The following is a 15992-nucleotide window of genomic DNA, read 5'->3' on the forward strand; positions in this document are numbered from 1 at the left end:
ATGAGTCAGACTTTCCCCGTTTGGCTCCCGCAGCACATAGTTACTCCAAATTTAAACGCTCATTTACCACATGCTACATAGTAAACTTTTTCTATGACGCTTCTCTTTGAACTCTGTTTTCACTAATTTGTGAGTTACTCGTATCTCCTACACTTTTCGTTATTTTTCCGTATTGGTTATATTGTGTATCCTGATTATGTAGCGTACATTGAACCACATGGAGACTGATTCTAAACTGAATTTTCCAATCGTGTGCTTTCAGTGTCTCACGCAAATGATCGCTTAGAACTACAGCATTTACACTTACGTATTACATACATCGCTAAAAGACGATGTTTATCAAATGCTCGTCCGCAATAATCAGTGGTAATTTCATTTCTGACTGAAATTGCTGGAGATTAACATTGGAAGTTATTTCATAGTTAGTTTACACTTTATCTGATAGTACACACCAGCTCCATGTGTTTTGACTACGTAAAAACTTTCGTCGGTATGTCTGTACTCGAATCTGATACCTTGCGTTTCCTAAGCACTGCCCTTCTATTCGATTTCAATCAGAAGAGTAGGTTTACTGTCCTTCAAAGCCAGGCTATCCGGTTCAAATCCCTGTGCGGCTCTCAATTTCAGGTTGTCACGAAATTTCAGCAGAGCGGATATTTCGAAAAAAAAAAGTAACGGATTGATTCTGTGAGTGGCATCAGTCTCCGGAAGGAAGGCGTACGTGTGAGTAGTCCAGAACGCCGCGTAACATTACACACTAGAACACAAATCTTGGTGTCGACATGTCCCAACACTATCGGTCGCTCACGTTACTCTCTATGTGTATTTGCAGCGCAAGCAAAGCCGCCCGTGTGTACGCCGGCGGAACAATAGCGATTCGCACCAGGCGCAGTGGAGACAGGTGTTGTCTCGCGCCGGTTCGGACTAGCAATCGATCACCGGCAGCCAGAGAGTATTTGGACAAGTGCTCCTACGCGCGTCATCGCGAGCGATCGGAGTACACCGACAGCTGTGGTGAAATGATTCTGCTGAATACAACTTGTGTACATACAATCTATTAACAGAAACTGAGCTGCGTGGAAGGTCCTGCGAGTCAGCGTGCGTCACGCAACCTCCTCGACGTCGCCTACCTGTGCTCGCTATAAGAAGCTGACGCCGGGAACAGAGCGACACTCTCAGTACAGCATCCGTCGTCTGAGCAGCCTTCTCTGACAGGTACGCACAAGCTGGTAGCTGACTATAGAGTTCTCAAGTAGTCTTTATCTTTCTAGTGCAGTATGCTTTCTTCGTGGTGGCACGACGTCCTCGGAGCGCCCTTTCCGTGGCGTCTTTCCTGTTTCGGCATCGTCGCACGGTGCGCACTCGCAAACCGTTCGTCACTCCGTCGTCTTTTTAACCTGGATGGAGAGGAAGATCTCACACACAATTTTATTCAGAGAAATATGCACATTTTGTTCCATATGTTAGAATGTTCTAAGGTCGAGATAGCGAACAAGAGCCCAGTGTTGAGATAGATTATAGTGGCAAACCACCTAAATTTACACTCAGAGAGACGATTTCAACAGATCTACAGTCATTAATGCAATGTGGCAATTCAACCTGTGTCTGATTCAGCCCGCTGTTTTACGGTGCAGCGAAGTACTTGTTGAGCTACCTAACCAAGTTTTTGGATGGCAGCCAAATTCAGTAGATTCATTATGAAATGAAATGTCCCGTGGCTAAGGGCGCCCGTCGGGTAGACCGTTCGCCTGGTGCAGGTCTTTCGACTTGACGCCACTTCGGCGACCTGCGCGTCGATGGGGATGAAAAGTAGATTCATTATGCAAAATATGGACACATTTTAGATCCGTTATTTGGCACCACATAGTCCAAGGAGAACGACACTTGATAAAGACGGACTCATGAAGCTCTTGCTGTGAATTTGGTCTACGAAATTCGTGTCTGCTTTTCCCGTTTAAACGGTCGCGGATAACAGTTTTGTTGAGCGCCTGTAGCACAAAAACACAAGTAACATATCAGGCGGCAAGGCGAATTGGTTCAAATGGCTCTGTGCACTATGGGACTTAACTTCTGAGGTCATCTGTCCCCTAGAACTTAGAACTACTTAAACCTAACTAACCTAAGGACATCACACACATCCATGCCCGAGGCAGGATTCGAACCTGCGGCCGTAGCGGTCGCTAGCTTCGAGACTGTAGCGCCTAGAACCGCTCGGCCACCCCGGCCGGCCAAGGCGAATTGATTTCCCGGCAGTAGCTGGAACTAACTTGGGTCGCATGATTAGGTACAGTCATTTTCCAATACGCTAACTTGGGTCACATGATTAGGTACAGTCATTTTCCAATACGAAGTGCTGCTTGTTTTGGAGGTCTGCTGTTAATATCCTTCTCTAAACACTCCGAATAATTTTCAGTTATGCCTCATATCCGCAGGTTACGTGTGGCAGCTAGCGACTGCTCTCCCCTATAGTTAACTTACCGTCCGTCAGATAACCGGGAACATGTGTTACTCACTTGGTATCCTACCGTGTAACTGCTATCAGCGGGACCAAGGCGCTTTTCTGCATGTAACTACGGTATGTCTGGAAAATTATGTGTTCACCTCACATATGAGCCTTTTACACACCAATATTTACATAATTCGCAAGTAGGTGGAGGAAATGAGTTTTCTTAATAGAGAATTGTTGCAGAATATATCAATAAGTTCGATGACGTAAGGCAACAGATTCGCAATAAGCGAAAGAAAAAATAACTGAACGAAGAGGAGACAGCTCTCACAAATTTTGTGACACGTTTGATTGTCTGCTTTTGTTACTTTCTGTAAGGAGATGCGCATGCATAGTAAAGTGTTCCTTGCCGCGCGGGATTAGCCGAGCGGTCTAAGGCGCTGCACTCATGGACTGTGCCGCAGATCCCGGCGGAGGTTCGAGTCCTCCCTCGGGCATGGGTGTGTGTGTTTGTCCTTAGGATAATTTAGGTTAAGTATTGTGTAAGCTTTAGCAGTTAAGTCCCTTAAGATTTCACTCACATTTGGACATTTTTTGAAAGTGTTCCTTATTACTTCGTGCTGTAAATACTCCCATGATAGGTGACTAATGTTTAACGGGATTTATTGAAACGAGAAGAACACACTTTAATTTTTTCGATTTTCAAATTTTGTTGCGATCTGTGAGTCGCCTTTGTAATGGCAGTTTTTGCGTTGACACGAACGGGATCAACGCCCCAAAGTGCACTTACTGCCTGTCTGACGATTGCCAGCGGCTACGAAAATTTATATTATTACAGATGACTAGCACCGGGCGGACTCTTCGCTTCTGCAGCTGCTTTTAAACTGTTCCTTAAGGCAAGTTTTCGCCTGATTACTTGTAATTTTTATGTTTGCCTTCCATAGGCCGGTGGCAGGATGGCTCTGTGGCATATCCTCATGAAGGTCGACTACCGTGAAAAAATGCCAAAATAGCCAAAATTAACCAGAAATGGAAAATGAAAAATAATTGAGTCGATGGCGTAAATGATCTACTTTCAGTAATTTTGTGGGACATTGGTACCTGCTCGAGGGAAAGTAATAGAACACTACATGTCGTTCTTAACTCAGAGAAATATTCACATGTGAAAGTAGCTGCTAGCTTGCAAAGACCTAGTGAATAATGTTGGTAATTCCTTGGCACATTTTACAAATGATGCTGTTGTATACAGAGATGTCGTTAACACTAGAAAATTGCAGCGAAGTGCACGAAGACCTGTATCAGATCGACGTTTGGTGCAGGGTTTGTTAATCGACCCTCACGTACCTAGGTGTGACGAACGTACTACGTATAAGTACGTGAGGAGATCTATTATTGTTTGATTAATCTATTGCCGAGAAATGCCTGGAAACAATTATATTCATTACATACCCAGGGGTATGTGCACGGAACGTCTACGTCAAACGAATTGCAGATGCCAGATGGAGATTCACTGGAAGAATCCTCAGTAGTCCACCTACGAAGGAGGTAGCTTTCAAAACCCTCGCTGAGTGTACTTCTCAGTGTGAGCTAATCACCCAACAAGGTCGATAGGGGAAATAGAGAAGATCCAAACAAGCACTTTATGTGTTATCACGGCTTCGTTCAATAGGCGCGAAAGTGTTACGGAGATGGGATGGTAATCCAGCTTCAGTGGCTGACGCCACAAGAGAGGCGTTATGCATCAATGTGTAGCTTGCTATCAAAATTCCAGGATCGTACTTTAGTGGAATAGTCAGCTAATACAATGGTTCGTTCGCACATGTTGTTGTTATTGTTATTGTCGTTGTCGTCGTTGTGGTTTTCAGTCTGGATATTGGTTAGTAGCAACTCTCCTCAGTACTCTATCCTCTTCATCCATTGCTAACTACTGCAACCACCACGCACTGAAACCTGCTTAGTGTCGTCGAGTCTTTGTCTTCCCCCACAGTTTTCATCCACCCACATTTTTCCTCCATTATCAAATTGGTGTTGCCTTTTTGCTTCAGGATATGCCCTACCAGCCGATCCCTTCTTTTACTTAGAGTATGCCACAAATATCTTTTTCCCCAATCCAGTTCAGCATCTCTTGTTTGGCTACACAATCTACCCATCTAATCTTCAGTATTCATCTGTAACACAACGTTTTAAAAGTTTCTATTCTCTTCTTGCCTGAAGTGCTCATAGTCCACGTTTTACTTCCATGGAAGGCAACACTTCAGACAAGTACTCTCAGGAAAGACTTCCCAACGTTTAAAATTGTTTGGTTTCAACAGATTTTTCTTTTTTGAGAAAGATTTTTCTTGCTACTGACAGTCAGCATTTAGTATCATCTCTTAGGCAGCTTTACTTCCCAAACAGTGAAACCTGTAACAATTTTAGTGTCTCATTTCGTAATCTAATTTCTTCAGCTTAACCTCATTTAATTCGACTACAGTCCATTACCATTATTTTACTTTTACTATTTTACTAATGTCGATCTTATAACCTTTTCTCAAGACAATATCCATTTCATTCAATTTCTCTTCCAAGTACTTTTCCGCCTCTGACAGTATCACAATGTCATCGGCGAACATCACAGTTTTTATTTGTCCTCCATGAACTTTAATTCCCATTCCAAATTTTTCCTCGTTTTCGTTCACATCTTCCTCAATGTACAGGCTGAGTAACAGCGAGGACAGGTTATAACACTGTCTCAAGTCCTTCCCAACTACTGATTCTCTTTCACGACCTTCGACTCTTGTAATTGCAGTCTGTCTCTGTACAGATATCTGGTGAAAAAACAATAAGGGTGAAATTAGAGGGTATCGAGATCGTACTCAGACTTTTCATCAGTCGCTCTACCTGCGCGCCATTTACGATTGGTACAGGGAAGGGGGAATGACGCAGTGCTACACCAAGTATATCCGCAACACACCATAAGGTGACTTTGGAGAATAGATGGAGATGGGGATGTAGATATTAGTAACAATGGCTTCTGTGCCGTCCTGTTTCTTCACAGTCTCCGTGCCACGCGTTATATGCTTTTGCTTTTTGTTAGACGACAAAGCAAGCGAAGGAGTTTAATTCAGATGGTGTGGTATCTACGCGGAGGAGATGTGCGTTTGGCAATGCTTATTTACAAGGCAATTAAAATGTGAGCCGCAGATAATGGAGTAGAGTATGCAGTATTTCATCTATATCTATAACCATACTCTGAAAATCATTATAAAGTGCATGGCAGAGGGTGCTTCCCATTATAACGGCTGTTCGAACTCCTTCACATTTCATGCACGTGTACAGCGTGGGAAAAATATTTAAGTAGGTATTTTCGCGCTGTCAAACCTCGCCCTCGCGATCTCTGCAGGATCGATACTTAGGGGGTTCCTAGATTCATTACCCAACGCTGACTATTGGAACTTTCTAGGGTCATCTTCAAGCAGCTGCCAGGTCAGTTTCTTCAGTCTCTTTGATACTCTCCCACGCATCAAACAAACTTGCGGACCATTCGTGCAGCCTTCTTTTTGTATACATTCTACATCCCCTGTTAGTCCTATCTGATGCGGATCCCACGCACTTGAGCAATATACCAGGACGGACCGCATGAGTGGAATCTCCTTTGTAGATCGATAGCATTTCTCTAGTTCTCAACCAATGAAGCGATTTCTTCCACCTGCTTTACCTGTGACTTAGCATGTATGATCGTTCAATTTCATATCACTACAGACTGGGACAGCCAGCTTTTCGTATGAGTTGACCGACTGGAACTGTGACTCGCTGATATTGTGTCATAGGGTACTAAGTTTTTTTCGTTTCGAACGTTGCAAAATTTTACATTTCTGAACATTTAAAGCAAGTTCTAATCTGTAGACCACATTGAAATCTTATCAAGATCCGGTTGAATAATAGTGCAGCTTTTTTTAGGCAGTACTTTGCTGCAGATAACCGCACCGCCTGAAAAAACTCTGAGGAATTATCTGCCATGTCAATGTACAACATGGACAGCAAGGGTCACAACACTCTTCCCGGTGGGACACCTGAAGTTGCATTTAGATCTGTGGATAACTCACCATCCAAGATAATATGCTGTGTTCTCCCCACCAAGGAGTCGTCAGTGATAAATTCGCTTGGTACACTGTACGACAGTACTTTCGATAGTGAGCATAGTTGTCAACGGCTTTTGGAAGTCAAGAAACATTGCACCTTAATGGCTGCCTCGATACGTGGCTTTCAGGATGTCACGTGGGAAAAGCGCGAGTCAGGTTTCATACGATCAATTTTTTCGGAATCCATCGTTGTTGGCATGAAGGAGGTCGTACAGTTCGAGGTAGCTCATCACATTTAAGATCAGACTATGTTCTAAGGTTCTGCAACAAATGGACGTCAATGATGTTGGGCAGTAGTTAGTGGATCACTTTTGTTAGCCTTGTTGTAGACGTGTGTAAGCTGTGGTTTCTTCGAACTACTGGTTACGATATTTTGTACGAGGAATCTACGGTGTCATCTTCTTCTTCTCTTCAGGTATTAGGAGAAATTGCCTGTTACGTTACCCATAGTTGCCGGGGTCTTCTTCTATCTTCTCTTCCTTGGCACTTGTACACTACTGGCCATTAAAATTGCTACACCACGAAGATGACGTGCTACAGACGCGAAATTAAACCGACAGAAGAAGATGCTGTGATGTGCAAATGATCAGCTTTTCAGAGCACTCACACAAGGTTGGCGCCGGTGGCGACACCTACAACGTGCTGACGTGAGGAAAGTTTCCAACCGATTTCTCATACACAAACAGCAGCTGACCGGCGTTGCCTGGTGAAACGTTGTTTCGATGCCTCGTGTAAGGAGGAGAAATGCGTACCATCACGTTTCCGACTTTGATGAAGGTAGGATTGTAGCCTATCGCGATTGCTGTTTATCGTATTGTGACATCGCTGCTCGCGTTGGTCGAGATCCAATGACTGTTAGCAGAATATGGAATCGGTGGGTTCAGGAGGGAAATACGGAACGCCGTGATGGATCCCAACGGCCTCTTGGTCGAGATCCAATGACTGTTAGCAGAATATGGAATCGGTGGGTTCAGGAGGGAAATACGGAACGCCGTGATGGATCCCAACGGCCTCATATCACTAGCAGTCGAGATGACAGGCATCTTATCCGCATGGCTGTAACGGATCCTGCAGCCACGTCTCGATCCCTGAGTCGACAGATGGGGACGTTTGCAGGACAACAACCATCTGCACGAACAGTTCGACGACGTTTGCAGCAGCATGGACTATCAGCTCGGAGACCATGGCTGCGGTTACCCTTGACGCAGCATCACAGACGGGAGCACCTGCGATGGTGTACTCAACGACGAACCTGGGTGCACGAATGGCAAAACGTCATTTTTTCGGATGAATCCAGGTTCTGTTTACAGCATCACGATGGTCGCATCCGTGTTTGGCGACATTGCGGCGAACGCACATTGAAAGCGTGTATTCGTCATCGCCATACTGGCGTATCATCCGGCGTGATGGTATGGGGTGCCTTTGGTTACACGTTTCTGTCACCTCTTGAAGACACATTGAACAGTGGACGTTATATTTCAGATGTGTTACTACCCGTGGCTCTACCCTTCATTCGATCCCTGCGAAACCCTTCGTCTGAGCAGGATAATGCACAACCGCATGTTGTAGGTCCTGTGCGGGCCTTTCTGGATACAGAAAATGTTTGACTGCTGCCCTGGCCAGCACATTCTCCAGATCTCTCACCAATTGAAAACGTCTGGTCGATGGTGGCTCGTCACAATACGCCAATCGCTACTCTTGATGAACTGTGGTATGGTGTTGAAGCTGCATGGGCAGCTGTACCTGTACACGCCATCCAAACTCTGTTTGACTCAATGCCCAGGAGTATCAAGGCCGTTATTACGGCCAGAGGTGGTTGTTCTGGGTACTGATTTCTCAGGATCAATGCACCCAAATTGCGTGAAAATGTAATCACATTGCAGTTCTAGTATAATATATTTGTCCAATGAATACCCGTTTATCATCTGCATTTCTTCATGGTGTAGCAATTTTAATAGCCAGTAGTGTCATTTCTAGACTCTAAGGGGAGTCTGCCACTCTCCATTCTTTCAAAGTGTTCGTCTCACTTTCTCCTATAATCTAGAATTTTAACATTTAGGCTAAACATTACTAGATTTTCTCCAATGTCTTGATAGTACAATAATTGAAAGTTAGCCACATATTCGGTAGACAATCCGACAGGAATTCCTTCAGGCCCTTGAGCTCTGTTAAGTTTCAGCGGTTTGAGCTGTTTATCGACGCCACTGGCACTGACACCTTGCGCAGGCCAGCAATGTCGGCGGTGACGTGCAGCTCGTGCTCGTTCTACGACGCTCCGGTGATCGGCGAGGCGTGCGGCAGCTCGTTCGTGGCGTTCATGACGGCGCTGCAGGCGCTGCTGCAGGCGCGCTGCGACATCTCGGACGCGTGCCGGCGCGCCGGCCACGACGCCTCCTCGCTGCAGGCCGGCGCTGACGTCGGCGGCGTGCCGGTGTACGACTACGTGGTGGTGGGCGCCGGGCCGGCGGGCAGCGCGCTCGCCGCCAGGCTCAGCGAGGACGCGGCCAGCACGGTGCTGCTTCTCGAGGCCGGGCCCGAGGAACCCACCATCACCGAGATACCCACCTACGCCATGTCCGGCGTCGGCACCGTCGTCGACTGGAACTACACCACGGTAAGCCGGCGCGGCTCGCAGCAACACCGACTCAAAGGAAGGCCTCGGCGCTTGTTCGTGACGTCACGTGAGCTAGGCACGGCGAACGCCAGGTCTGTTGCAGGCACACTCATAATGGTGGTGTATCCCTCTCTGACACAGGAAAATGTGAAACTGCTGGCGGTTGTTGACCAAAACACATTGTTCTGAGAGATTTCTGCAATCAATTAATTGTGCAGTTCATTACACTTCTTAACAAATAGTGTACTCCTGAACTTAAATTTCCACCTGTTTTAAGGATTGACATACAAAAACAACTTCATGGTCCAGCAGCAACAGAATTCGTGCTTCTTTGCCTTATTTGTAAATCTGAGGAAGTTACGTTTGTACTGGGTTGCTTTTACAAGAAACTGTGAACATATTGGTGCTCTTCTTTAGGTATCTTGGTTGACTGTGGGGTGAGGAGCACTGAATGTTAATGAAATATCTTGCGATTCTACACGTTGGGTGAGGGTGTGGGAGACAGAAGAAGAGGCAAAAGAGAGATACTTGTTTTATCAAATAAAATTTTTTTATCTTATAAAGTTCCTCGTTTCAGTTGCAAGAGGGGAATATTTATCTTTTCTAATGTGCATGTTTAAAAAAGTTTAAGCTCAGCAGTATTTTCGATGTATGAAGCTATTTTGTTTCCTGTTTAGAATTCCTTTCGTTGAAAACGACTGTAATCTAATGACTGGCACATTTGGACATTTACACATGTCAATTAGTTCACACTTCCAGTGACGATGTCAAACGAAAATAAATAAATAAAAGAAACGAGTTCATTGTAAGGGGGTTGGGGTAAGTTTCGATAACAAAATGGATCAAGTAAATATAGTTACTTGAATGTAAAATTTCCGAAGCTTGCAATGGGGCAAAGCATCTTCTCATATTGATCTATGTTTGTTTCGACAGGATTCAGTAATACAGAACTACGATCTTCATTTGTAGCTTTACGATAGTAAGAAAATCTTTCATCTAAATAAAACTGCAGAATCCAAAACAATACCAAACATTTTGTCCAAAAATAAGAGATTTATAGTGATAAGCACGCCCAGGCGTTTCTGCCTGCAACAGACCTGGCGTTCGCCGTGCCTAGCTGACGTGACGTCACGAACAAGCGCAGAGGCCTTCCTTTTAGTCGGTGTTGCTCGCAGGCGGGAATACGGGACCAGACTCACACTGCAGCAGACCGAAGGAGGGCGTGCTCATAAGCTGCAAATGGCCGTCCCGCAGTGGATACATTGGTTTATGTACGAGGCGTATTTTTTTTACGTAAGCACCGTTTTCAAATTAAAAAAAGACGTGCTAAGATATCTCAATAATTTTATATTTTCATAAAAGCCTGTACCTTAATCTACTTATCTACATAATTTCTGCCAATATTGACGCACTTTTCATAACGTTGTACCAGTTTTTGAATACTGTCCTCATAGAAGTCTGCCGCCTGACTTGTTAACCAGTGCAACGCCACTGTTTTGACTTCGTCATCGTCTTGAAGACGCTGACCGCCCCGTTACATTTAGATCTGTCGATAATTCTCCATCCAAGATAACATGCTGTGTCCTCCTCACCAAGGAGTCGTCAGTGATAAAATTCGCTTGGTACACTGTACGACAGTACTTTCATAGTGAGCACAGTCATCAACTGCTTTTAGAAGTCAAGAAATATTGAATCGGATTGACTGCCTCGATCCGTGTCTTTCACGATGTCACGTGGGAAAAGCGCGAGTTAGGTTTCATACGATCGATTTTTTCGGAATCCATAGTTGTTGGCATGGCCGCAAGATCGGGGCTGTGCGGAGGATGGTCTAGACTTTAGAGTTTCCCATGGAAAAGATGTGACGAGATCTTCGGTCTGATTCACCACATGCGGACGAGCATTGTCTTGTTGCAAAATGATGCCCTTGCTCAACTTCCATGGACTGTTGCTTTGATTCTGGTGTGACATAGGTCACCCATGTTTCATCGCCCGTAACAATTTGGCTTAAGAAATCATCACCGTCGTTGTGATACCGCTCAAGGATAGTCAATGCACTGTCTAAACGTTTGGTTTTGTGCACATCCGTCAACATTTTCGGTACCCAACGTGTGCACAATTTTCGGTAATTGGAGTGCTCGGTCCTATGACATACAAAACACTACGAGAAACATTAGGAAAGTCATCCCGCAAGGAGGAAATCGAAAAGCATCTGTTTTCTCTCACTTTATTGTCCACTTCCTGCACCAAATTTCCTTAACGACCAAAGGACGCCCACTCCGTTGTTCATCATGCACATTTATGTGCCCATCTTTAAATGCTCTCACACACTTTCTTACCATTCCATCACTCATAATGTTTTCTCCGTAAATTGCACAGATCTCACGATGAATATCGATCGCTTTTAGGCCTTTAGCAATAAGAAATCTTATAACAGACCGTACTTCACAGTCGGCGAGACTCACGATTATCGGAGGCATCTTAAACATTCAGTACACAACGTAAACAAGGAAGAATCAGACTGTAATGGTGTCAGCGCGTAGATTAAGGTACAGGCTTTCATGTAAAAATAAAATTATTGAAATATCTTAGCACGTCTTTTTTTAATTTCAAAACGTTACTTACTTAAAAAACACGACTCGTAAGATGGTGGATGTTGAGCACAGCCGGACATGGCCACTGTTTGGATGGGTGATCATCCGGTTAGGCCGCGCACTGTTGACAACTTTCCCTTTACCTTCACGGCGGGGGTTGGGGGCTGGGGTAAATTAGAGGTGATGGCCCTGATCACCAGTTTTTGCGCCAGTGTCCTGGATTAAATTTGAAATTTCTTACGAAGTGAGGGCATGCAATACTGTTGCACGGGGACGTTCAACTCGGTGGACCCCTTGGTGCTGTTTGGGAGGAGTATTCTATGCCGGCGCCACATGACATCACACTAGGCACACATCCATTACAGTCAACTGCACTTAACACAACAGCACATAATGCTGGCGCTTCGTGAAGGAAAGGTGCCCATCGCTGCGAAGGACAGAAAATACCTTCAGGCAGCTACACCTGCCCTTCTTGGTCTCTCAGCCATTCATACTATACGAGTGTACTTTAACTTAGACATAAACTTCTATCAACCCGAAAAAATTAACTTTTGTCATGAGGTTTTTGGTTATTAGGAACTGCAAACTATAATACACAGCTAATCTTTTTATTTCATTTAGTCTGTCAATTCTGGTCAAATTCAGATGTTCAGGTCATCTGTATCAAAGCAAAACAAACTGGACGTTACGTGAATGCAATAACTACATACAGTAACTCAAAAACCATGCTTCATACTTACACTATGTGATTAAAAATGTCGAGACACCTACTGGTAGACATCAATATAGTGTGTGACCACTCTTCTCCTTTATGACAGCTTGAAATATGCTGGTTGCACTTTCCATGAGCTGTCTGAATGTCTGTGTAGGAATGGCAACCGATTCTTCCTCAAGAGCCCAAACAAGAAACATAGTGACGTCAGACGATGGGGTCTCGAGCGAAGTCGACTTTCCAACTCATCCTACAGGTGTTACATTCGGTTCAAATAGGGTTTCTTGTGGGGACAGTCCATTTCAGGAATGTTACTGTGCGCAAACCATTGACTCACAAATGCTGATTTATAACAAGGTGAGTTGTCACACTGATACGAACAATCATTTATCCGAACTGTGTCATATCTGTAGGCAGTACACGATGCTATAAAATGTATTCAGATCCTTCCGCATTTGGCTTTTTCTTAAGCGCAATACGAGGATCATACCAAAACCACGACAAGACACCCATTTGGTAATACCACCTTCTCTGTATTTCACTGTCGACCCTTCACATAATAGAGGGGAAAGTTCTCCAGTTATTCGTCAGACCCAAACCCTTCCATCGGATTTCTACGGGTATAGCGTGATTCATCACTCCAAATGACACTTTGCAGTCGGCCACTGTCCGATTGCGTCGGTCTTTACACAACCTCAATCGTCATTTTGCTCTGACTGCAGAAATATCTGGTTTAGGAGGAGTTGCTTTTTAGCTCTTTGTGCCCAGTCATTGTCCTAGCTGGACTGTTGGCAGCACTTTGGAACTCACGAACGATTCATTACGGTGATTTCATGCGATTTATTACAGGTACCCTCTGCATTGTACGATGGTCCTTGTGCGTCATTACATCAGACCTGATTTGTCTTAGTTTAGCTGTTTTGTTTCCTCGCGTTTCCATTTCACAATGACATGAAAAACCGTCTTTTATTTTTTTTAATTAGAAGGATAGATATGTCCATGGTGGGTTTCTTACTTAGGTGTACCGATCTACATTAGTACCACCGGAATAAACTTCTTCACGAGCACGAGCTCCTTGAAAGAAAAAATGTCAGCTCCAGTTTTAAAAGCCGACATTAATGGCTGGAAGAAAGGAGTGTTTTAATAAAAATAGCAAATCCGCATGCCATGGTTGGCTGGGATACCCGTAGAGTATAAATATGTATGGAGTGAGCATTAGGATGCGCAGAACGAGAATTCCGTCACAACAGCTCCTGCAGCTCAAGTCACGTGAGTTTGGGACAGCGCCCCGTATAACGCTTTGCGTACTTCGAGTGCTATTACTTCGCTACTGCAGATAGCTCACATTCAGAAGTGCCGTGAAACTTTGTATACGCGTTTTACTCAAATTTTAACAATCAAATACCGGGAACTGAAGTTGGCTTAAAGAGGTAAAGAGCAATGGTATTGTGGTTTTTCGTCACAGTATCGTAGCCCAGATTCCACTTTATTTACGTTTTTTCTGTAACAGGAAAAGAATTGACAGCCAACAATATTTTCTTACGTTTCATATTGTACTTATTCATGCTGTCTAATTTCTGTGCTAATTAATTACGTTACAGTGACACTGTATAGGGAACTGTCTCATGTAGAAATAATTAATTACACTCAAGAGTTCGAGAGCCTGCAAAAATCGGAGGAAATTAATCAAATTGTCATGTATAAATTTTACCTGCACATGATATATATACAGTGCGTGGCAGTTTACTCGAACATATTTGCAGATTTATCCAGCTCTTGCCTGCTAAACACATAGCCATAATCGTAGAAATTATCTCTACAATGAACCTTATAATGTTGCGCCTCGATATTTTTCAACATATTAAGTGGCTCATATTAGTATACAACTATACATTTGTTGTACATACTTATGGAAAGTAACTGGTCGTCCTTACACATACTTCTCCTTACATATGCAGCAACGACGATACTGCACTACAGCTGGTACTAAAACTCAAACGTGCAGGAACGTATAAAAACAAGGAGAATACGTGTAATTTTAAAGTTTCGCTGTTATAGCAGACTGTAGACAAGTAACATCGTCCCAAAACCACATGACTATCCCTGTTTCATGTTGAGAACATGCGCAGTAGGCTATGCTCATTCTATAGATACATTTACTGTGTGGAGATACCCTGAGAAATGGTTTGGGCCGCTTAGTCGGAAAGAGTTTTCTTCTGTCGCGCACCACGGCCCCATTCTTTGTGGGAATGTGACAACTGTATCTTGTGTGTATTTACTGAGTGTAGGAAAATGTAACTGGTGTGTGCATAATACGGTATTACGTTTGTTTTGTGTGACGATGTTGAGAGAAGGGAGGGGGTGAAACCCAGTGCCAGCATATAGTCTACACCTTTCGAATGACACCAAGAGGGCTGCCGGGCTTAACGTCCTCTTCCGAAGGACGGAACACCATTAACAGAGTCACATGACTTCTTGGAACACTGCGGAGAGGTTTGGAATGTAGTCCAGTATACTGGCACGAAGTCAGGTAATCAAGAACTTTAAGCAGCCACGTACCTTCCCCTTGCTGGCCAAATAGTGGCAGTGAAATTTTCATCTACCATCAGGATTCAAACTGGCGTATCACCAAGTCGAATGGCATCGTGTAGGTATGCATTAGGGGCCTCGGCTTAGGAGGTGGGTAGTGCTTCAGGGGAGAATGGAAGTAGCGTTTGTTTAGCGGGGCGAAGTCGGAGTACATCAACGCCGCACGGTTTAGTTTAGTTTGTCCTGTGTTGAGATTTAGAGGCCACTTCAGTACCACAGTGATGAACACACTGCTGCCTCTAGGTGTGGGATCTGAGGCGGTCTGGTTGTTTTGTCCTCAGGTAGCCCAGGAGAACGCTTGCCTGGGGCAGGGCGGCCTGTGCAGCTGGCCGAGGGGCAAGATGGTGGGCGGTTCCGGGTCCCTGAACGGCATGATGTACACGCGTGGCCACCGCTCCATCTTCGACGAGTGGGCGAGCAACGGCAACTCTGGCTGGGGCTACGACGACGTGCTACCCTACTTCATCAAGAGTGAGTGCTTCCTGCCTCGGCGCTTTCTTTTCTTTAATGCATTCAGCCAAAATCACGTAAGTACTTCCCGATTTGCCACAGTGCGAGGTCGTCTAACTCCTGCTAAGAGCACTTAATACAGAATCATACGGCAAACCGGATTTTTGTAATTTTCTGTATTTATGGTACGTGAAATTCAGAACTCAAATATACCTCTTCTGGGGTAGTTCAATGCAACTCTGAAAGATAGTGGATGAAATAGACTTTGAAGTTTTCCAACTATGTTTAAATCGCTAATATAAAGTACTTGTTTTTCGACTAGCAGTATGGCTATGTCGTAGTGTGCTCGCTAGATTGTGGGGAGTGGCGGGGTGGGGGGTGGGGGGGGGGGGGTACGACGGGGGCCGGTGGTGGTGGTGGTGGTGGGGGTATTTGTTTACAAATGGAATCAAACTTCGAACGAAAGTGC

The 15992-nt window shown here is 44.6% G+C and overlaps 1 protein-coding gene across 1 annotated transcript in view; it reads left to right on the forward strand.

Moving 5' to 3' along the window:
• The first annotated feature begins 1072 nt into the window (after nt 1-1072).
• Nucleotides 1073-15992, forward strand: part of LOC124795182 (glucose dehydrogenase [FAD, quinone]-like) — a 38758-nt gene continuing 23838 nt past the window's right edge. The window contains exons 1-3 of the mRNA XM_047259082.1: nt 1073-1215; nt 8794-9181; nt 15355-15544. Of these exons, the coding sequence (XP_047115038.1) occupies nt 8801-9181; nt 15355-15544 (571 nt within the window). The 5' untranslated portion in view covers nt 1073-1215; nt 8794-8800. The remainder of the gene's footprint in view (nt 1216-8793; nt 9182-15354; nt 15545-15992) is intronic.

Source organism: Schistocerca piceifrons, chromosome 4 (assembly GCF_021461385.2).
Source record: "Schistocerca piceifrons isolate TAMUIC-IGC-003096 chromosome 4, iqSchPice1.1, whole genome shotgun sequence".
Lineage (NCBI taxonomy): Eukaryota > Metazoa > Arthropoda > Insecta > Orthoptera > Acrididae > Schistocerca > Schistocerca piceifrons.